At 50.4% G+C, this 20792-nt stretch overlaps 2 protein-coding genes across 11 annotated transcripts in view; one reads left to right on the top strand and one right to left on the bottom strand.

The window, feature by feature from the left end:
• The window catches only part of NONO (non-POU domain containing octamer binding), a 26551-nt gene extending 20963 nt beyond the window's left edge, over window positions 1-5588 (bottom strand). The window contains exon 1 of the mRNA XM_027534740.1: window positions 5570-5588. The gene's annotated coding sequence lies outside the window, so the exon portion shown is untranslated. The remainder of the gene's footprint in view (window positions 1-5569) is intronic.
• Window positions 5474-20792, top strand: ZMYM3 (zinc finger MYM-type containing 3). 10 transcript variants are annotated; one of them, XM_027534731.1, is made up of 25 exons: window positions 5474-5495; window positions 7290-7975; window positions 8912-8955; window positions 9270-9342; window positions 9776-10070; window positions 10305-10482; window positions 10838-11056; window positions 11347-11497; window positions 11714-11829; window positions 11995-12081; window positions 12209-12359; window positions 12571-12743; window positions 12944-13109; window positions 13793-13896; window positions 13971-14136; window positions 14411-14523; window positions 14667-14841; window positions 15025-15171; window positions 15663-15766; window positions 16242-16410; window positions 16683-16834; window positions 17417-17531; window positions 18067-18321; window positions 19099-19216; window positions 19327-19519. In XM_027534731.1, the coding sequence occupies exons 2-25, from the start codon at window positions 7309-7311 to the stop codon at window positions 19517-19519; spliced, it is 4131 nt and encodes a 1376-aa protein (XP_027390532.1). In that variant the 5' UTR covers window positions 5474-5495; window positions 7290-7308. The 10 variants fall into 10 exon arrangements, with proteins under 10 accessions (XP_027390532.1, XP_027390529.1, XP_027390531.1 ...); XM_027534728.1 differs by lacking the exon at window positions 5474-5495 and adding an exon at window positions 5821-5915; XM_027534730.1 differs by lacking the exon at window positions 5474-5495 and adding an exon at window positions 6001-6096.

Genomic DNA, 20792 nt, shown 5'->3' with positions numbered 1-20792 from the left:
ATAAGGCTTTGGGAGATGGAGAGATGGGGGAAGATTGCTAAAGGATACAAGATTTCTTTTTAAAATGATGAAAATATAAAATTGACTGATTATTAATGGTTGCACATATCCCTGAATATACTAAAATCCATTAAGTTGTACACTTTAAATGGCCAAATTGTATAGTATATAAATTCCATCTCAAAAAAGCTCTTATTTTAAAAAAGAAGTATAAGTTGCACCCAAAGAAGTAATATTAACCTAAGTTGATTTCTCAAGGGACAGCACCATAGCATAAAGTCCTGTAGAGATCTTAGGACCCATATAGACCCAAGAGTGTGTGTCTCATAAAGTCAGCTGACCCTCTGTGGAGTAAATTAGGATATGTTGCTTCCCAACCTGGGAGAGATGTTTGGACAGGTCAGAGTGAATGTTAAAGAGTGGAGTGTAGGACTTCCCTGATGGTCCAGTGGTTAAGAATCTGCCTGTCAATACAGGGGACAGGGGTTTGATCCTTCCCATGTCTGGGAAGATACCACATGCTGTGGGGCAATTAAGCCTTCAAGCCCCAGAGCCCATGCTCTGCAACAAGAGAAGTCACTGCAAAGAGAAGCCCACATACCACAACTAGAGAGTGGCCCGCACTTGGGACAACTAGAGAAAGCCTGCTCATAGCAATGAAGAACCAGCACAGCCACATATAAAATAAATTAATTAATTAATATTAAAAAAGAGTGTAGTCAAATTTACATTAAGTCAAACTGCCACCATTGGACTTTCTGATTAGGAGGAATAGGTGCCCTTTTGCTACATTTCTTTCCTTCTTCTTTTTCTAAAATCTTCAAATAATTTTATTTTGTGTATTTAACATTTCTTAACAAAACAAAAAGAATTTTGCTTTCAATAGAATATTTTTTTCTTAATTTTCACTGAAGCAATGTTATTGACTCTGCTTACTTTTTAAAATTGAAGTAAAGTTGATTTACAATTTGTGTTGATTTCTCCTTACAGCAAAGTGATTCAGTTATAGATAAATATACACTCTTTTTAATATTCTTTTCTATGATGGTTTATAACAGGATATTGAATATAGTTCTCTGTGCTATACAGTATGTATGACCTTGTTGTTTATCCTAACTATGTATAATAGTTTGTATCCGCTAACCCCAAAACTCCCACTCCATCCCTTCTCCAGCTCTCTCCCCTTGGCAACCACAAGTCTGTTCTTTATGAGTTTGCTTCTGTTTCATACATAGGTTCATTTGCATCATATTTTAGATTCAACATATAAGTGGTATCACATGGTATTTGCCTTTCTCTAACTTACTTCACTTAGTATGATAATCTTTAGGTCCATCCATGGTGCTACAAAAGGCATTACTTCATTCTTTTTTATGGCTGAGTAGTATTCTTCTGTTTAAAGATGAAGATTCCTTATCTTTGACTGTCTGCCTTTTCTCCCTTCTTGTTTCACTCTTCTTTCTTTCCTTATTAATCTTATATTATAGAAATGTTACTGCAATTTGAATTCACTGAGGCTTTCCCCCTTTCTCCGTAACTCATTTGTCCAGCAATTCATCCAATAAATATACCAGGGACTACGCTAGAGGTTGGAGATAGAGAAGAGTAAGAACTGGCCCCTATTGTTGAGGAGCTCACAGTCTAGCATTTCCCCATTGTCTCCCTAAATGCATATATCCTTTTCTTCATTCCAGGGTACTTTGTGTATGTGTGTGTGTGTGCACGTGCTTAGTCGCTCAGTCATACCTGACTCTTTGCGACCCCATGGATTGTAGCCCACCAGGCTTCTCTGTCCATGGGATTCTCCAGGCAAGAATACTGGAGTGGGTTGCTATTTCCTTCTCCAGGGGATCTTCCTGACCCAGGAATTGAACTCTCGTTACTTCCCTGGTGGCTCAGACGGTAAAGCGTCTGTCTACAATGCAGGAGGCCCAGGTTTGATCCCTGGGTTGGGAAGATCCCCTGGAGAAGGAAATGGCAATCCACTCCAGTACTATTGCCTGGAGAATCCCATGGACAGAGGAGCCTGGTAGGCTACAGTCCATGGGGTCGCAAAGAGTCGGATACGACTGAGCCACTTCACTTTCACTTTCACTCCTGCATTGCAAGCGGATTCTTTGCCATCTGCACCACCAGGGAAGCCCAAGGGTTCTTTAGAATGGTATAGAACATTACGTAAAAATCCATATGTTTCCAGAGTAGGTTCTAAAGAGTGAACAGCACTCTAATCAAATGGCTGCCAAGTGAAAGTAAAAGTTGCTCAGTCATGTGTGACTCTTTGTGACCCCATGGAATAGTCCATGGAACTCTCCAGGCCAGAATACTGGAGTGGGTAGCTGTTCCCTTCTCCAGGGGATCTTCCCAACCTGGGATGGAACCCAGGTCTCCCAAACTGCAGGCAGATTCTTTACCAGCTGAGCCACCAGGCAAGTATCACCATTTGTTTAATCAAGTTATATGCAGCCTTGCCTGTCATGAAAAAATAATAAAAGTTTGACATCTGGCAGTAGTTAGTTAAGTAAAGCATGGCACATGCAAATGATGGAATAATCTACAGCTATTACAATTATGTTGTAGAACACACTGTACAAGATAATTCCTACTTTGAAAAAATATATATGTGAAAAGAAAACAAAGGACTGGAAGGATATACATCAAAAAGAGTAGTTGTATCTCCAGGTATGATAGGTAGGATAAAAGTGATCATTGCTTTCTTCAAACTTTCTATGCTTTTCAACATTTTTACAGTGAACATTTATATTTTTATAATCAGAAAAGTATATATATAACTAAAATGAAAGAACTCCCATTAAGACAGGGACTGAGTTTTTACCTGTTATGGTGTTTACAGAACGTTAGGACTGCTTTATAAATGGTGAATAACAAGTAATAGAACTCAGTACTATGTCATAACTGTAACAAGGCTGAAATGAGTGTTGAATTGCAGGCCACAATCTTACTCAACACCTGCTCTATTGTCCCCCATCAGCTCATTCTATGTTAGAGCCTTTCATCTGTGGCTAATACATACTCAAACCTATTAAATATGGGCACTCTTCGCTTACTCAAAGAGAAATATATATGCATATATATATATATATATATGTATTTTAACAACATGAAGGCTCCAGGGTATGAAGTCCCAAATCATTCATGAAATCAGCTGTTTCCCTTATAATACGAACAAGAATCTATTAAACACCTGCTATATGTCAGGCAAGTGTACATCTCACTTAATCTTAGTAGCATTGCTATATGAGATATCATTAAATTCACTCCAGTCATTTTCTTTTTTATATAATTGTATTTATTTATTTTTGGCTGTGCTGGGTCTTCACTGCTGCTCAGGCTTTTCTCCAGTTGTGGCAAGCAGGGGCTACTCTCTAGTTGCAGTGCTCAGGCTTCTCATTCTGGTGGCTTCTCTTGTTGCAGAGCATGGGCTCTATAGCACTCAAGCCTAAGTAGTTGCGGCTCCTGGGCTCTAGAACACAGGCTCAACAGCTGTGGCCCACAGGTTTAGGACTTAGTTGGTCCGCAACAGGTGGGATCATCTTGGATCAGAGATTGAACCCGTGTCTCCTGCATTGGCAGGCAGATTCTCTACCACTGAGCCATCAGGGAACCCCTTTGCAGTAATTTTCTAAGCACATCTATATATAGAATTTTTCTACAAAGTTAGCATCATATTTTAACTCCTTTTGTAAAAAATGTAATATCAGAAGTGTTTTCATGTGTCATTTGTTTTTTTAATAGACTATTTTTAGAGTAGTTCTAGGTTTGCAGCAAAATAGAGCTGAAAGTACAGAGTTCCCATATACTCCCTGCCCTCCCTGCCTCCCAGCTCCACAGCTTCCCTTAACTATCAACATTCCCCAACAGCGTGGTACATCTGTTGCAACTGATGAACCTACACTGAGGCATTTGTTGTTGTTGTTCAGTTCCTAAGTCGTGTCCAACTCTTTGCCACCCCATCAACTGCAGCACACCAGGCTTCCCTGTCCTCTACTATCTTCTAGAGTTTGATCAAGTTCATGTCCATTGAGTCGGTGATGCTATCTAACCACTGATCCTCTGCTACCCATTGGAAAAGACCCTGATGCTGGGAAAGATTAAAGGCAGAAGGAGAAAAGGGCAGCAGAAGATGACACATTAATATCATTCAAAACCCATACTTCAGGTAAGAGTTCACTTTTGTTGTGCATTCTATGACTTCTAACATGTCACAAACATGTATTCACCATTACAGAATCATGCAGAATAGTTTCACTGCCTTAAAAATCCTCTGTGTATCATTAGTTTTTTCAAAAATGTGTTTAATGATTACATTTATTGTATGAACATAACCAAAGTTGATTTGACCAGTCCCCTATTGTAGATTTAGATGGTTTTCTTATCTCTGTTTTAAAGATGAGAAAAATAAGACCTAGTGACTTGACAAGTGATGTATCCAAAGGCAACTGGCTAAAAAGAAGGCTGAGTTGAGATTAGAGTTCTGGTCTGTCTCCAGAACCCACACACTATACCTCTGAATACACCATCAACCCCCTTTAGATTGTCTCCCCTCAACTTGAAACCAGCACAAGGATCACAACCAGAGCAGCCAAAGATCCAAGCATGTGTTGAGAAGGGCTGGCAATACAAAAGAACAAGGTGGCCCAACTGAGATGGAACAAACTGAAAATGCAAAAAGGAGGTACAGGGACAGAGAAATAAGAAAATGAGAGATGGTTACACAGTATACTGGTTAAGATAAAGAGAAAGCCGGGTTTGGGAAACCTAAACGGGAAAATTCTTGCTTTTATCTCTGTGTATAGGAGAGAGCAAAGATAACCTCAAGGCCATGAGGGGAGCCAGGAAGGATAAGGTTTCTGAGAAAGTGAATGAGGCAAGGCAGGATAAGACTCCCAAGGACTACAAGGCTAGGAGAGGCTTAGTGTGGGAAGGAAGAAAGGCCCAGAGCAAAGAGGCAGGCCAGAGCAGGAACTGGACACCAAACCTAAACATGTGTCGGGACTCCCTTCCAGCCCGAGCCTCTTCTAGTATCTCAGGATACTAAATACTCTCCAACCCTTGGAGGTCGGAGAGGGGAAGTGGAGAGCGGGGATTGTAAAGTGCTCTAACTCTAATGAGGGCTGGGAATGGATCCTGGCACGCATTTTTTTTTTTTTTTTTTTAAAGCCAGTAGGCCTAATGCTAATACCCCCTCCCCCTCCCCTACTTCTCTAGCTTCAACCCCAGCCACACCCACATGCTAAGGACCATCCAGGAGGGGGAGTGTGTGTGTGTGGGGGGGTGTGGGTGTGGGTGTGTGTGGGTGTGTGTGTGTGTGTGTGTGTGTGTGCGCGCGTGCGTGCTCGTGCCTAAGAGAGACAGAGAGACAGAGACAAAAAAGAGACTGGGGGAGAGAGTGCGCGCGGTGGGGGTGGGGGGTGGGGGACAAGGACAGAAAGGAGGGAGAAACAGAGAAAAAGGAGGAAGAAAATCTATCGGCCTCGGTGAGGAAAACTACTGAAGAGATAACTCAGGGGGCTCTTGGGGGAAGACTCAGGGAGAAGATCCCAGAACTTACCCTAAGACCATGGAAGGAGTGGGGGAGTGTCTTTGCAGGACCTGGTTTTGGGGTCACCAGGCAGTAACAGTTACTGCATAGGCGTTGTCATTGAGCCAGAGCCATTTAACCCTCCCTGAGTGGCTGCAGAGCAGGCTTAAGACACCCCACAACTCTGAGTCTCAGAATGGTTAGGAGGGCCCGAGGCTGCAGACAAGAGGAGGAGGAGGGGCACGTGAGGGCTGGGTCCCTGCCTCCCCCACCCTCCGCTGTCACTCATTACCCCAGCAGTCGCCCAGGGGGCGGGCTCCGGAGAGGTGGGGTTGGGGGGAGGGTAATCTTGGCAGGCGCCTGCTGCATGGCGTAGGTAGGGACTGTTGAGGGGGGCGGACGCTGGGGGGTTGAACACGAGTGGGAAGCGGAGAGAGACACGAGGAGGGGGAGGGGACCGGGAACCATTTGAATGAGAGGAGGGGATCACGGGTAGAGTGGGCTCCAGGAGGTAGGGCGGGCACGGGTGTTGACGAGGGGCCAGACTCTTGAGCCAGGTAAGGGAAGCAGGTGCGTAGATTTGTTTTTTGTGGGTTAGTGTACTTGGCCCTTTGGTGGAAAAGGGGGTGCCTCCTTCCCCAGGGGCGGGCTTCCAAGCTCCGGAGGCTAGCTTTTCCTCAACTAACGGGGCCCCGGGCGGGGGCTCAAGCTCCATCTCCAGTGCCGACGTTCCACTCCGCAATTTCCAGGCGTCCATTGGGCTGGGAGTCTCGCGCCGGGGGCCGGCGCTGTCTCGCGAGCCCCCTCCTTGAGCCAGCCAATGGGGTTGGTTGCTGACGCCGCCCGCCCGCCTGGTGCATAGCGCTGGGCTCCGTGAGCGGCGCTGCCATTTAAAGGGGCCGCGACCCCTGTCCCGGCTGCTAGGGAGGGAGGTGGAGAAGGAGCGCGGGGCCGTCGCTGACTGCAGTTCTAGGCTTGTAGCGGTTACACTAACCCTGCCGCAGGTAGGGGTCGGGCCTGAATAAGCCGAACCGAACCTGCAAGCAGGAGCTCGCAGTAGCCGGGAGGGGGGTCTGAAGAGAGACCGTAGCTCCAAAATGTCTTCCTGTAAATGCCTGCGGTGGGGGGTGGGCAACAGGAGAAGAAGGACCAGGGGAGCAATAGGAAAGGGGGACTGGGCTTGAGGAAGTGGGAGACCCTGAAAGGTAACTGGGGGGAGGGGTTAGGAAAGGCAGTTGGGGGGGGCGAGGAAAGGGCTGAGGGACGACTATGCAACGCGGGGAGGGGGGTGGGGCCAGACAGGGTGGGTAAAGACTGGGGAACTGGGGGGCTCTTGGAGAGAGGGGAGGGGAGATAGAAACTGAGACCGCGGGGGCGGGAAAGGCTCCTGGTGGCTACGGCCCTGGAAGACTCTAAGGGGGCGTTCAGCCGGAGTTGGGGGGGGAGTGAAAGGTGAAGGGGGAGGGGAACTGGGAGTTGCAATGGGGTGGCGGGGGCTAGGCGGGCGGGTGGAGCGCCTGAAGAGTGGGGGTACAGGGCCAAGGCGGGGAACGCTTCTTCCCACAGGGGGCGCTGTACTGGGGGGGGGAGTGGTCATTCGCACTAAAACCTGTGCTAATGTTTGTCGATAGTGGTGGGGGCGGTTCAAGAGAAATCCAAGTGGATGGTGGGGTGTGTCCCAGAGCCTATATAAGAAGGAATTCTGGCGAAGACCACCTCTTCTGCCCTCTTTTCTACCCTTAATCTACAGCCCACATCCAGTCATCCTCATGGATCCCAGTGATTTCCCCAGTCCGTTTGACCCATTGACCCTGCCAGAGAAGCCCTTGGCTGGAGACCTTCCAGTAGACATGGAATTTGGAGAGGATCTACTGGAATCTCAGACTGCCCCAACTCGAGGATGGGCCCCCCCTGGCCCTTCTCCATCCTCGGGAGCCCTGGACCTGCTTGATACCCCTGCTGGCCTGGAGAAAGACCCTGGAGTCCTGGATGGAGCCACTGAGCTGCTGGGGCTGGGGGGGCTACTCTATAAAGCCCCCTCTCCCCCAGAGGTGGACCATGGTCCTGAGGGGACCCTTGCATGGGATGCAAGCGATCAGACCCTAGAGCCTGGACCAGGGGGCAGGACCCCTGAGGTGGTGCCACCTGACCCAGGGGCTGGGGCAAATCCCTCTTCACCTGAGGGGCTACTAGAGCCTTTGGCTCCAGATTCTCCAATAACTCTGCAATCCCCACATATTGAAGAGGAGGAGACCACCTCCATAGCTACAGGGAGAAGGGGCTCCCCTGGGCAGGAGGAGGAGCTTCCCCAAGGGCAACCACAGAGCCCAAATGGCCCCCCCAGCCCTTCAGTGGGAGAGACTCTGGGGGATGGAATCAACAGTTCTCAGACCAAACCTGGGAGCCCTAGCCCCCCTGCACACCCTTCCTTGCCAGGTAGGTTGCCTGATCAGCTGGAAAATCAAGGCTGGGGGATGGTAAGGAGGTGGCTGTGTGGGGAAGAAGTGGGGGTGGAGAGTAGGGATGTGTATGGAGGAGTTAGGGTTTGGAAAGAAGGAATAGGGATGTGGTGAAGAAGATGAAGGAAAGTAGGGAGGGAGAAGCTCAGTGGCTCTGGAGGAAAAATAGGGGCAAGGTTTCAGGGGGTGGGTTGAGAAGACTGGATTTTGTGGGAGAGAGTCCCTTTTTCTTCTCCCGGTGGGCTTTTGGTTACCAGGGTCCTTCCTTCAGGACTTGGGGAGGACACCAGGCTTCTTGGTTCTAAGATCTTTCTGTTTTGTTCTAGATGAGAGTGGGGTTTCTGGGTTTGATGAATGATGCTAGGTTCTGGAGCCAAGTGCAGAGTGCTTTCAGAGGAATGGTAGACATGCAGGGCCTAGGATTGTGTCTCTGATAGTCAGAAACTTAAGAGGCTTGCATTTCTTCCCAGTTCTACCTAGCACAGTGCCTCTCCCAGGTTGTGACCAGGGTCTTAGGGCTTATATAACCACCTGAGTCCAGGGGAACCTCCCCATACATTATTGCTTCCTTTTCCCCTTGCTACCTTTGGGTGGTTGCATTTGCTTTTGTTGATAAACTATAAATTCTTGAAAGGGATGTTACCTGTATTTCCTTAACTCCCAACCATTGGGATAGAAAGCTGGTGGGAAGGTAGGATTGTTTTTTCATGGAGAATAGCTGCAGCCCGCCCCCCCCCCCCTTAGTGCAGAGCTCGAGGTAACCCTGAGAGGGGCCTCAAGAAGCCACAGGCACGCGAGTTTTCCCTTTCAGTTTTGAGTAAGTTCTTCCCCAGGAATGGAGGCGGGGGTTGAGCCAGGGAGGGGGTGGTGAGGGCAGGCTCAAGAATTAGGCTGCTTTCTGCTTCCTTTGCAGGAGATGGCCTGACTGGGAAGGCGAGTGAGAAGCCGCCTGAGAGGGTGAGGGGGGAGGGGATTGGAAGGAGTCTGGTTCCCCCTATAGCTCTGGGAAGGGCAGACCCTTCATTTTCCCTCCCAGATGTTGTTCTGTGGAGAGTGTATGTGAGGAGAGTTAGGAGGAGGGAGGGAGCACTTGTGTCTATTGCTTCTTAAGGAGAAAGTCCAGCCTCTTTTCTCCCCTCCTCCTAAGGGCTGGGCCCAGGGTCCCTACTCTCTCTCCCCCTCCCATCTCTGTACACCCCCCAAACCCTGTACTAGTGCAGCTGGCCCTTTAGCCTGCCCCTGGTGTCAGCTTTCCTCCCCATGTTTCCAAGGTGCAGAAGAGAAGCGAGCGCGTTAGAAGAGTAGAGCCTCCAAAACCTGAGGTTGTGGATTCCACTGAAAGCAGTGAGTAGGACTTGAAGTGTGACCGGGTGGGATGTAGCCGGCATGGATCTCCCAGCTCCTGTGGTGCTGCACACCATGCAGAATGTGAAGCACCTATCTCTGCCCTGGATTGGCATGGGAACCTGGGGCAGTGGGGGAAATTGAAAACAAGAGCAGTGAGAATGGAGTTTCCTGTTTCAACTCTGCCATCCCTGTCCCCGAATCTTCTCACTTGGATCCCTACCTTCCCCTCCCTAGGACATTACAGAGTAACTAAGGGATGGTGACACCAGTAGCTTGAGATTCCAGTGTAATAGGGGCAGAGTGGAAAGCCAAGAACCATGGGGATTGGGGATCCCAGGATCAGCTGAACTACCTGCAGGTCAGGTGATGGCTGGAGGCCTGGTCCCTTAGCCTTTTCTCCCCACGCACCACCGCCCCCCCCCCCACCCAGTTCCAGTGTCAGATGAGGATTCTGATGCCATGGTAGATGATCCCAATGATGAGGACTTCGTGCCATTCCGGCCCCGGCGCTCTCCTCGCATGTCTCTACGCTCGAGTGTGGCACAGAGGGCCGGGCGCTCTTCAGTAGGCACCAAGATGACATGCGCCCACTGCCGGACACCGCTGCAGAAGGGCCAGACGGCCTACCAGCGCAAGGGGCTGCCTCAGCTCTTCTGCTCTTCATCCTGCCTCACCACTTTCTCCAAGAAGCCCTCTGGCAAAAAGACCTGCACCTTCTGCAAGAAGTACGTGAGGGTCTGGGGCTGTGGGGAGAGCAGGGATCAGGCCGGGAGTAAAGGGTGAGACAGATTCTGTTGGCAAGACCCTAGCACCATACGGGATAGAGGCAATTCACTAATAGGAAGGGTGTCTGAGAATGTTTTTGATTCTGTGGTCATTGATCCCAGAGGCGGAAGGTGGAGGCTCATGAAATGAGGGGGTGGTATCGACTAAATGTACAAGCCTGTCCCCACCTCCAGGGAGATCTGGAACACCAAGGACTCCGTTGTGGCGCAGACCGGTTCGGGAGGTTCCTTCCATGAGTTCTGCACATCCGTCTGTCTCTCCCTGTATGAGGCCCAGCAGCAGCGCCCAATCCCCCAGTCTGGGGATCTTGCTGATGCCACTCGCTGCAGCATATGCCAGAAGACTGGAGAGGTGAGGAAGCTGGATGGGGGCTGACTTTCAGAGCCTGGCCAGCCCTGAGCCGCCCCTGCAATCCTGGGGCTGCAGGGGCCAGGCCCTGTGGATGAGGGATGTGGGGAGGGGGAAGCAGCCATCGTGAGGGAGTGGATTCAAGGCTAGAGCTTCTCCAGGATTGTGTGCAGCTGGCCGTCCTTGCCTCCCAGGACCTCAGCATCAAGTCGACATCCTGATGTGCAGGTTGGGGGGTCCCTGGGCCCGCTGTCTGCTGTAAAGGTCTAGGGTGAGGTGGGGCGGGCCATCCTTGCACCAGGGTGGGTGGTGGTGGCCAGGCCCCAGCTCAGGGTGTGTGTGTGTGTGTGTGTGGCAGGTCCTGCATGAGGTCAGCAATGGCAGCGTGGTGCACCGGCTCTGCAGCAATTCTTGCTTCTCCAAATTCCGGGCCAACAAGGGACTGAAAACCAACTGTTGTGACCAGTGCGGGGCTTACATCTACACCAAGACTGGGAGCCCTGGCCCCGAGCTCCTCTTCCACGAGGGCCAACAAAAGCGGTTCTGCAACACAACCTGCTTGGGGGCATACAAGAAGGTGGGGCCGAGGGAGTAGCGCATTAGAGGGCTGTGGAAGGGGGTGTGGTCCTTGGGTGAGAAATAAAGGTGCCTGACGGGTCGAGGGCTGGGAGAAATAAAACAAATAAAGGGGGTTTCAATTGTATCTGTTATGTTTTATTTTTGAAGCTGGCTGGTGGACACACAGGTGTTTGTTATCTCATCATCTATTCTTTTTTGTATGCCTGAAATATCTCATGTTTTAAAAATTTTAAAAATAAAAGTGAAGGGACAAATCCAGCCTCAGCCTCTCCTTCCCCATCCTCACAGAAAAACACACGGGTGTACCCATGTGTCTGGTGCAAGACCCTGTGTAAGAACTTTGAGATGCTATCCCATGTGGACCGTAATGGCAAGACCAGCTTGTTCTGTTCCCTGTGCTGTACCACTTCTTACAAAGTGAAGCAGGCAGGGCTCACTGGTAGGTGCAAAGCCCTCTTCTCTGAGACCCCTGCTGGCCTTCCTTCTACCTCCCATACTCCTTCTATAGTAACCCCTGCTGCCCAACTTCGGCCCCAACCACACTCTCCCGTGGATTTCCCGTTCCATCTCTGCACTGCCTTACACCTGCTGTGTGTTCTCTCTTTCTCTCTTTCTCTCCCTCTCCTCTCTCTGTCCTTTTCTCTCTGTGCCCCAGGCCCTCCCCGACCCTGCAGCTTCTGCCGCCGCAGCCTCTCTGACCCCTGTTACTACAACAAGGTTGATCGCACAGTCTACCAATTCTGCAGCCCCAGCTGCTGGACCAAGTTCCAGGTACTCCAGACCCTGGACGAGGGATAATGGGTGTGGCAATAGAGAGGGTATGAGACCTGGGGTAGGTAGGCCTGGGCAGAGCAAAGAGCAAGCCTGACTTCCCCTCCCTCCGCCAGCCCACTGCACACATCTTGGCCCTCCCTTGTTTGTCTTCCTTCCCTCCAGCGCACGAGCCCCGAGGGGGGCATTCACCTGAGCTGTCACTACTGCCACAGCCTCTTCAGTGGCAAGCCTGAGGTCTTGGACTGGCAGGTAAGATCCCCACCCCCACCCATATTTTGCTACATGACCAGACATCTGTCTGAAGGGGTCCTTCTGCTTGGCTCTCGCTGGGTCCAGATGTCACAGCCCTGTTCCCCCACCCCATGCCCCGTCCCAGGACCAGGTGTTCCAGTTCTGCTGTCGTGATTGCTGTGAGGACTTCAAGCGCCTCCGGGGTGTGGTGTCCCAGTGTGAGCATTGCCGGCAGGAGAAACTCCTGCATGAGAAGCTCCGATTCAGTGGGGTGGAGAAGAGCTTCTGCAGTGAAGGTAAGGAGATGGGGAAGGGCCAGAGAGTCCTGTACCTTGCAGCTGGGAAGAACAGCAGATTAAGTAAGGTAGGCTTGCAGGGTGGTCCATTCTGCTCAGGACACTCTGGAGGCTGTTAAACATTTCAGGTGCACTGCCTTGAGAAAGTTGGGTCTCATGGCCACATGGAGATCTCATGTCTCTGGACTCTTCTCTGTTGCCCCCTTTCCAGGCTGTGTGCTGCTATACAAACAGGACTTCACTAAGAAGCTGGGATTATGCTGTATCACTTGTACCTATTGCTCCCAGACCTGCCAGCGCGGAGTCACTGAGCAGCTGGATGGCAGCACCTGGGACTTCTGCAGCGAGGACTGTAAGAGCAAGTACCTGCTGTGGTACTGCAAGGTAAGGGGGGCTGCATGTCACAAAGGAAGGAAAGGGCAGCAAGGAGCACGGGCTGTTGTGCCATCATCAGGCTGTGGGTCCATCTCCAGGGAGGAGGTTCCGACTAGCCCAGCTTCCGTAGAGTGGCATGGCTTATCCCAGGGCAAGGGACCCAGCACATTTTAGGGAGGCAGGTCTGACCACCCTGTCAACACCCTCAGGCTGCCCGGTGCCATGCCTGTAAGCGCCAGGGGAAGCTGCTGGAGACCATCCACTGGCGTGGGCAGATCCGTCATTTCTGCAACCAACAGTGTCTGCTGCGCTTCTACAGCCAGCAGAACCAACCCAACCTGGATACCCAGAGTGGGCCTGAGAGCCTCCTGAACAGTGAGTCCTGGGCAGGGGGCACAGTTTGTTAGAACTGGCCTGGACTCCTCTGACCCTGGGCCCAGCCCCTTTCTTCTTCCTCTCCTGCTTTCACCTCATCCCTGGCCAGAGCTCCTGTTTCTGTGTTGTTTTTTAGCTTCTGAACTGTGCAGGTACTAGAGGAGTCTCATTTAAAGGTTCTGAGAGCTTTTAAAAAGGGGTTCTGAGAGTTAGATCCTACTGATTTTCTATAAGGTATATATTGTAAGGAATGGGTACCTGCCCTGGTAGAGTGGGGCATATAGGGGTTGTGGTTCCTTTTCAGAGAGAAGGAAGTGTCAACACAAGCTCAACGTAAACACCTTTAGGGAGAATGAAGACTATTGTCATTTCTAGAATATCACCATGGCACCTCCACACTCCAGGGGTACTAAACTCCTGATGGCCATTTAATGGAAGGTCTCAAATTATGGGTTATTGGGGAAGCAATGTTTTTAATCCTTCTTGGCAGCCGGGAGCAAAGAATCTTTTTGGCCACTATTGCTGGGACCTAGAGAAGATTAGAGCTGGGGTGGAGTGAAGGGAAAATTCTAGACTTACCATTCACATTCGGAGTTCTGTTAACAAAGCCCTCCTGGAGCAGGGGTGAGGAAAACAGAGAGCTAGTGCCTCAGATGAGAGCATTCATTTGTTTTGATCTACAGGTCAGTCTTCTGAGGCAAAGCCCCAGACACCCTCTCAAACCAAAGTGGAGAACAGAAACACCATAAAGACCCTACAGGAAAATGGAAATCTGGGCAAGGTCAAGGCAAGAGCCAAGGGGGAAGATGGTCTCAAAGGGGTTACTGTAGCAGTGGTACTCATGTTCCTTTGTGTTTGCAGATCCCTGTGAAGACCCGACCAGCCCCTGCTGCTTCCACTCCTCCACCACCACCGCCACCACCCCCAGCAGCACCCCGCAAAAACAAAGCTGCTATGTGTAAACCACTGATGCAGAATCGGGGGGTCTCCTGCAAGGTGGAGATGAAGTCCAAAGGGAGTCAGACAGGTGAGCGAGGGTACCAAGGTGCCACAGGCTGTATTTTATGGTCTTAGGCCTCTTCCTATGCCTGGGAGCTGGACAAGGGAGTTTCTTAGATGGCTGAAGTGTCCTGCATATTGTTCTGGAGTCCCAGGGTCATCTGTCAACATTTGTTTCAAGGGCAGCTTTGTGATACTGAGCACATGTTAGAGCTTTTGGGGGTGATGAACAAGTATCAGGTCCTGGGGTAGATGTGACTCATCTGCCAGGGTCTCTGAGAAGACCCCTTTCTTGTCAATAGAAGAGTGGAAGCCACAGGTGATCGTGCTGCCCATCCCAGTGCCCATCTTTGTGCCAGTGCCTATGCATCTGTACTGCCAGAAAGTCCCGGTGCCTTTCTCAATGCCTATCCCGGTGAGTGTTCCTGCCCTTCCTGCTGGGGGCCTCTTTCACTTTTCCAGGCTGGAGGCCACCACCCCCACTCCCTCCCTCTCACTAGCTGTTCATCTCATGTGCTAGTGTGGTTCTTGGCATTTAGTTGGGATTCATGCCTCCAGGTGCCTGTGCCCATGTTCCTGCCCACTACCTTGGAGAGCACAGACAAGATTGTGGAGACCATTGAGGAGCTGAAGGTGAAGATCCCGTCCAACCCCTTGGAGGCCGATATCCTGGCTATGGCAGAGATGATCGCAGAGGCTGAGGAGTTGGACAAGGCCTCATCTGACCTTTGTGGTATGCCATGGGCAGCGGTGGTGAGGGAGACAGGGTGCTGCCAGTCTGTGTCTGCCTAAGGGGGTGGAGAATGGTGATCCTGTTGCCTGGTGGGATGGGGAACAGTTGGGATCAGCCCCTGAAAGCCTTTGGGGGGCACCAAGGAAGAGCTGCAGAGACTGAGCCAACCTCCCTGCCACCCAGATCTTGTGAGCAACCAGAGTGCAGAGGGACTTCTGGAAGATTGTGACCTGTTTGGGCCAGCTCGGGATGATGTCCTGGCCATGGCCGTCAAGATGGCCAATGTGTTGGATGAGCCTGGACAAGACTTGGAGGCAGACTTCCCCAAGAGTGAGTAGGATTCAGGGTGTGCCCACTGCATATAGTAGCATGTGTACCGTCAGGAAAGAAATGTTGCTTGTGACCCCAAGAATGACCCTAAACAGAAGACTCTCACAGAGAGCAGTGCCAGAGATACCAGGACACTTTTTTACACTTGAGTCTTGTTTTTTTTTTTTTTTTTCTTTTTGTAGTTGTTATAAAACTAATACAATATTGTAAAGTTTAAAAATAAAATAAAATAAAAACACATAACATAAAATTTACCAACTTAACCATGTTTAAGTTTATAATTCAGTAGTGTTAGGAATCTTCCCAATGTTGTGAATTTTATGTGTACATGCCTGTGAGCATGTTCTTTGTGTATAGCTTTGTCCTGTTGACTATAGTGAAGATGTCTGGGAGGCTCATCTCGAGTCAAGTGGACAAGTAGTGGGAGTGAGGTGGGAGGACTACAGGGTTGAGGTCTTAAAAAATCGATTTCTTCTTCCTTTCCCCTCTAGATCCTTTGGACATTAACCCCAGTGTGGACTTCCTCTTTGATTGTGGCCTGGTAGGGCCTGAGGACGTGTCTACTGAACAAGACCTTCCCCGAGCCATGAGGAAGGTGAGGACTGGAGCTTCTATATCCACAGAAGAGGGATGGAGGCATGAAGGGCAGTGGGGTGGGTGTGGGGCTTTCGTAGCCAAATCAGAAGCCTTAGTTTCCCCTTCCCTAGCCTCCTTTCTCTACCACTGTGTGCATTGTGTTGTGTTATTCACTCAGTCATGTCCAACTCTTTGCAACCCCATGGACTGTAGCCCACCACGCTCCTCTGTCCATAGAATTCTCCAGGCAAGAATACTGGAGTGGGTTGCCATTCCATTCTCCAGGGACTGTTTGCATTAAGGTACAGCCAAACTCTAGTTTCTCCCCAGTTCATCAGAGCTCATCAGAGCTGTTCCTGGGGTCCTGTGCTGTGGAAGCTTGCTGCATTCTTAAATTGGTCCCACCCCGCCCTGGTGGTGAACACTGTCCTGACTTGCTTCCACAGTGCTCCTTGCCTTACCTCTGCTACCCACTCCTTTCTCTTCCTCTCCAGGGTCAAAAGCGGCTGGTGCTTTCAGAGAGCTGTTCCCGGGACTCCATGAGCAGCCAGCCTAGTTGTACTGGACTCAACTATTCCTATGGTGTCAATGCTTGGAAGTGCTGGGTGCAGTCGAAATATGCCAATGGAGAAACTAGCAAGGGTGATGAGCTGCGCTTTGGCCGTAAGTACCCAGGGGAGGAGGGGAAGGGGAGAGGGAGCAGGGCTGTGATTCAGCTGAAGGTGTCCATAGGGCATCCTGTGCAGATGTAGAGGAGTTACAGAATAAGGGGAGATGCCATCTAGGTTTCAAGACTGAAGGCTCTTTGTGTGATTGTTGGGTTTGTTCTGGAGCTGGACGTGACTAAGGGATGAAGGGGTTAATGATGGAGCTAAGGGAAATTCTCCATGTGGAGCTGTCTTAATGCCAGCTACCTCCACTGTGTATCTTTGCAGCCAAACCTATGCGTATCAAGGAGGATATTCTGGCCTGCTCAGCTGCTGAACTCAACTATGGTTTGGCCCAGTTTGTGAGAGAAATCACTCGACCCAACGGTGAACGATATGAACCTGATAGCATCTACTATCTGTGTCTTGGCATCCAACAGGTACCACTGACATGCCGCCTCACTTGTCGTAACTCAGCACAGTAGGCAGGGTCCTACCTGAAATGATTCTGTCCCACTTCCTGTTCCTCACCTCATCTGCTGCCTTGAGCAGGCATCTCCTACTCCAGACAGGACAAGAAATGACAATACTCTACCAAAATCAAAGCTGCATTCCAGGACTATTGACCAAGGAGCAGTATTCATTGCTGTCTGGGTTGCTTTGTTGTCCTCAAACCCATGCTCAGAGGGGACGGATGGGCAGAGCGAGGTCTCCTGAATGGTGGGGTAATGTTTGGTTTCCATGGGGAGAAGTCACATGTGCCTTAGCTGACAAAGGGGTGTGGGCTTGTGAAGAAGCAGCTGTGATACGTCTCTTCCAAACTGTCTTCTCCTCCAACAGGGCCTCAGCACCTGAGAGCTGTAGGTTTACCTGGGGAAAACCACTCTGGATCACTTAACCCAGCAACTGTTTCCCATGGTCTCCTAACTGTCCAGGTCGCCATGCCTGAGGCCGTTGGCATCATTGTCTTTCCTCTAGGGCCCAGAGTCTAGCTGTATGTGTGTCTGTTTTTCTTTTTCCAGTACTTGTTGGAAAATAACCGAATGGTGAACATTTTCACGGACCTTTACTACCTGACTTTTGTTCAAGAACTCAACAAGTCTCTGAGTACCTGGCAGCCCACGCTCCTCCCTAACAGTAAGGGCCAAGGACTTGGCAACCCCTCTGCCCTTTGCTCTATTCTTCCAGTGTACCACTCCGAGCCCTGGACTCTTGGGTCTGCCACTCTTCACAAAAGGGTCTGAGTACAGGAGCGTGTAGTTGGGTGCCTTGGGGTTTAGAGCTAGGGGAATCAGAGCCCCTGTTCTTGAACATGAGGAGGGGATCAAGCCTTAGGTCTGAAGAGCTATCTCTGGGACCAAAAAAGTGACCAGGGTTGAGTGGTAAGTGAAGAAAGAAGGAAGTTGGACTCCTGAAGGTTTACATGAGTGAAACTTCTAATGCAGGTGGAAACTGGGGGGAAAAAATTCCCCCCAAACCCCACCAAAAGCCAACAAACAAATCCAGTCCTCCTGTGCAGTATAGCAAGGTGTCAGGGTTTTACACATGGTGGTCCTTTAGTGACCAAACGAGTCTGGTGTGCTCAGTGCTTGTGAGTGGAATGTGTGGGAGCAAAGGGGATAGGTGTGGGTAGCCAGTCCCTCCTGACAGCCTCTCCCCCTTGCCTTTGCAGATACGGTGTTCTCCCGAGTAGAGGAAGAGCACCTCTGGGAGTGTAAGCAGCTGGGGGTCTACTCGCCCTTTGTCCTTCTCAACACCCTCATGTTTTTCAACACTAAGTTTTTTGGGCTTCAGACAGCCGAGGAACACATGCAGCTCTCCTTCACCAATGTGGTCCGGCAGTCCCGCAAGTGTACCACCCCTCGGGGCACCACCAAGGTGGTGAGCATCCGCTACTATGCTCCTGTCCGCCAGAGGAAAGGGCGAGGTATGATGCTGCCCCCGCCTTTGCTTTTCCTCTCCCTCTGCTTTCCCCTTCCCTGCCCCACCATACCACCAGGTTGGCCCTCTCCATTATCTCTAGCTTCCCTATCCTTCCATTCCTGGTTTCCAGAAAAAAGGAACAACAACCAGTCTTTCAATCTGGTGGGAAGTGATTATCACATATAGGAGGTTACCCAGTTGCCTGTTTCCTGCCTTTCCTCATTTCAGGGCAATTTACTTTTTAGGAGGTGTGGTGGACAGGTAGGAAGCTGTTGGGTGTGTTTGGCTGAAGGGGGAGTTGACAAGAGTGAATGACAGGCTTTCCATGGCTCTGCTGCTGGGCGTAACTGCCACAGTACCTTGGTTTCTATTCTGGCCCTGGAATCAGTTCCCAAGGTCCCTTTTGGACCTGAGACTCTACCAGGACTAATGTGTGGGGTGCTGGAGCCATCGCTGTTTGTCCCAGAAAGCAGCCCTGATTTTACAGTAGGGTCTGTTTTGTCAGTTTGTCCATGTGACTTCTGAGATCACCTCTTTAGGAAATCAACTTTGGGAAGATGATAGAGAGTGTTTTAACAGTGAGAACCAGGGCACCCTTCAGAGCAGCACGTTGCAGAATGTTGAGTTGGTGCAGAGAGACTGACCGACTCTTCTGCCTTTATTTCTCCATGAGCCCATTTTGTATCCTGAGGCCTTCAACCTGTGCCCTGGACTGTGCTCTTGGAGATCCATCGTTGAGACTGCACTTTTAATGAGTCCAGGTCATTTGCCTCCTCCACAGACACAGGTCCTGGGAAACGGAAGAGAGATGATGAAGCCCCCATTTTAGAGCAGCGTGAGAACCGCATGAATCCCCTCCGCTGCCCTGTCAAGTTCTATGAATTCTATCTCTCAAAATGGTGAGTTGGTAGGTTCGCAGGAATGGCATTAGCCTGGGGACGCACGGGCCCTACTTCTCCCAGTTACTGACCTCTGTCCACCTGCCCCCCTCCTGCCCCCACCATTGCAGTCCTGAAAGCCTCCGGACGCGCAATGACGTGTTCTACCTGCAACCCGAGCGGTCCTGCATTGCTGAGTCACCTCTCTGGTATTCTGTGATCCCCATGGACCGCAGCATGTTGGAGAGCATGCTCAATCGCATTCTGGCTGTGCGTGAGATTTATGAGGAGCTGGGTCGTCCCGGGGAGGAAGACCTAGACTGAGCCCACATGCTTCCCGTATCCATCTTCCACGACGTCTGTCCCACGGCCACGTCCCACAGGGCGACAGGCCCAGGAACCGATGCTACTCATTCTGAAGGGCTCTGACTGCCCTTTTCTACTCATCCATTCCCTGCCTTCCCTAGGAATCCCTGGCTTTTACCTTCTCCCAAACCACTTGACGACCACAAGGCCTCAGTCCTCTGTACTGAGAGACTGGTCTCCCAGGGATGGGCAAAACCCAGCTAGGCCATTTTCTTCATGTTTCAGAGTAAACTCCTGGGGCCAAACTCTGAGTGAAGTGTTCATAGCTCTGGTGATCCTGTTGGCTTTGGGTTTCCTGACCCATCCCACATAGGTCAAGGCCCTTGTTCCTAGGTTTGGCCGAGGGAAGAACCCAGCTGCCTTCTCAACCTTGTCCCCACTCACTTCTCTACTCTTCCCTGGTCACAAACTAAGGGGTCTTGTATGAAAGATATGAAAGGAACTATGAAAGTGATGAAGAGACCATTTACCTAAAACACAGAGCTTAGGCACTCTTCCCTCCCACAAGATAATTGGTAGTTGGAAGCCCCTCACTACCTTGTTCCTCCTCCCCACCCCAGCAAGCACCAACGCTTGGTGCTGCAATTTAAAAAATCTTCTAAATGCTTTTTTTCCTTCAAAGGCAGAGAATGACTCTTAAGTATGGGGAGAAGACTCCTGTCCCCTTGGTTTATGTGTTTGTCTCTCTGCCATCTTAGGTTGGCATGAGCCATGGTGTCAACATGCTTAGCGGCTTTCTGTAACTGCCTCCCTTTAGTTCAGTGGACAGAGTTCCGAAGGCAAAAACCACCTTCTGACTTGGGCTGGGGCTGGGTTCCCCACTCTTGTTCTTCCCCCATTGTAAGAGCCAGGCCAAGCCTGTGGGGGCCCTGAGTCATGCAGGATGGGATCTGTGGTCAAAGGATAGGTGAAGAATTGTGGGCATGGGTCCTGCCCCCACTGCCTCCATCTTTTCTCTTCCCCATCTTGCCTCTGTAGTTGCAGAAAACTCTTAGCGTCCAGCAAAGGGGGTACCTAGTTCTTTCCCTGTTGGCTTTGCTGTTCCCCAGCCTCCTTTTTGTGTTTTTATAACTGTCACCAGTTTAGCCACTGTTTAAATTGTATATATTGTTCTGAGGCACCTGGCCTGTCCCTTCAGTGAGCCATGCCCACCTTGTGTTGTAGTGAGAAGCTGTTGTCACGACTAACCTTCTGTCTCTGGAATTGTTTCAAATAAAGAGTTAAAATTGTC

The sequence above is a fragment of the Bos indicus x Bos taurus genome, chromosome X (assembly GCF_003369695.1).
Source record: "Bos indicus x Bos taurus breed Angus x Brahman F1 hybrid chromosome X, Bos_hybrid_MaternalHap_v2.0, whole genome shotgun sequence".
In the NCBI taxonomy this organism is placed as follows: Eukaryota; Metazoa; Chordata; class Mammalia; order Artiodactyla; family Bovidae; genus Bos; species Bos indicus x Bos taurus.
Note: the sequence above shows the minus strand (reverse complement) of the source record. Positions and strands in the feature narration are given on the sequence as shown.

Coding starts and splice junctions, on each gene's coding strand:
- ZMYM3 (XM_027534727.1), top strand. CDS start 7,309: ATGGATCCCAGTGATTTCCCCAGTCCGTTTGACCCATTGACCCTGCCA. Junction 15,172..15,662: donor GGAGGCAGACTTCCCCAAGA/GTGAGTAGGATT, acceptor TTTCCCCTCTAG/ATCCTTTGGACATTAACCCC. Junction 17,532..18,066: donor GCCCACGCTCCTCCCTAACA/GTAAGGGCCAAG, acceptor TTGCCTTTGCAG/ATACGGTGTTCTCCCGAGTA.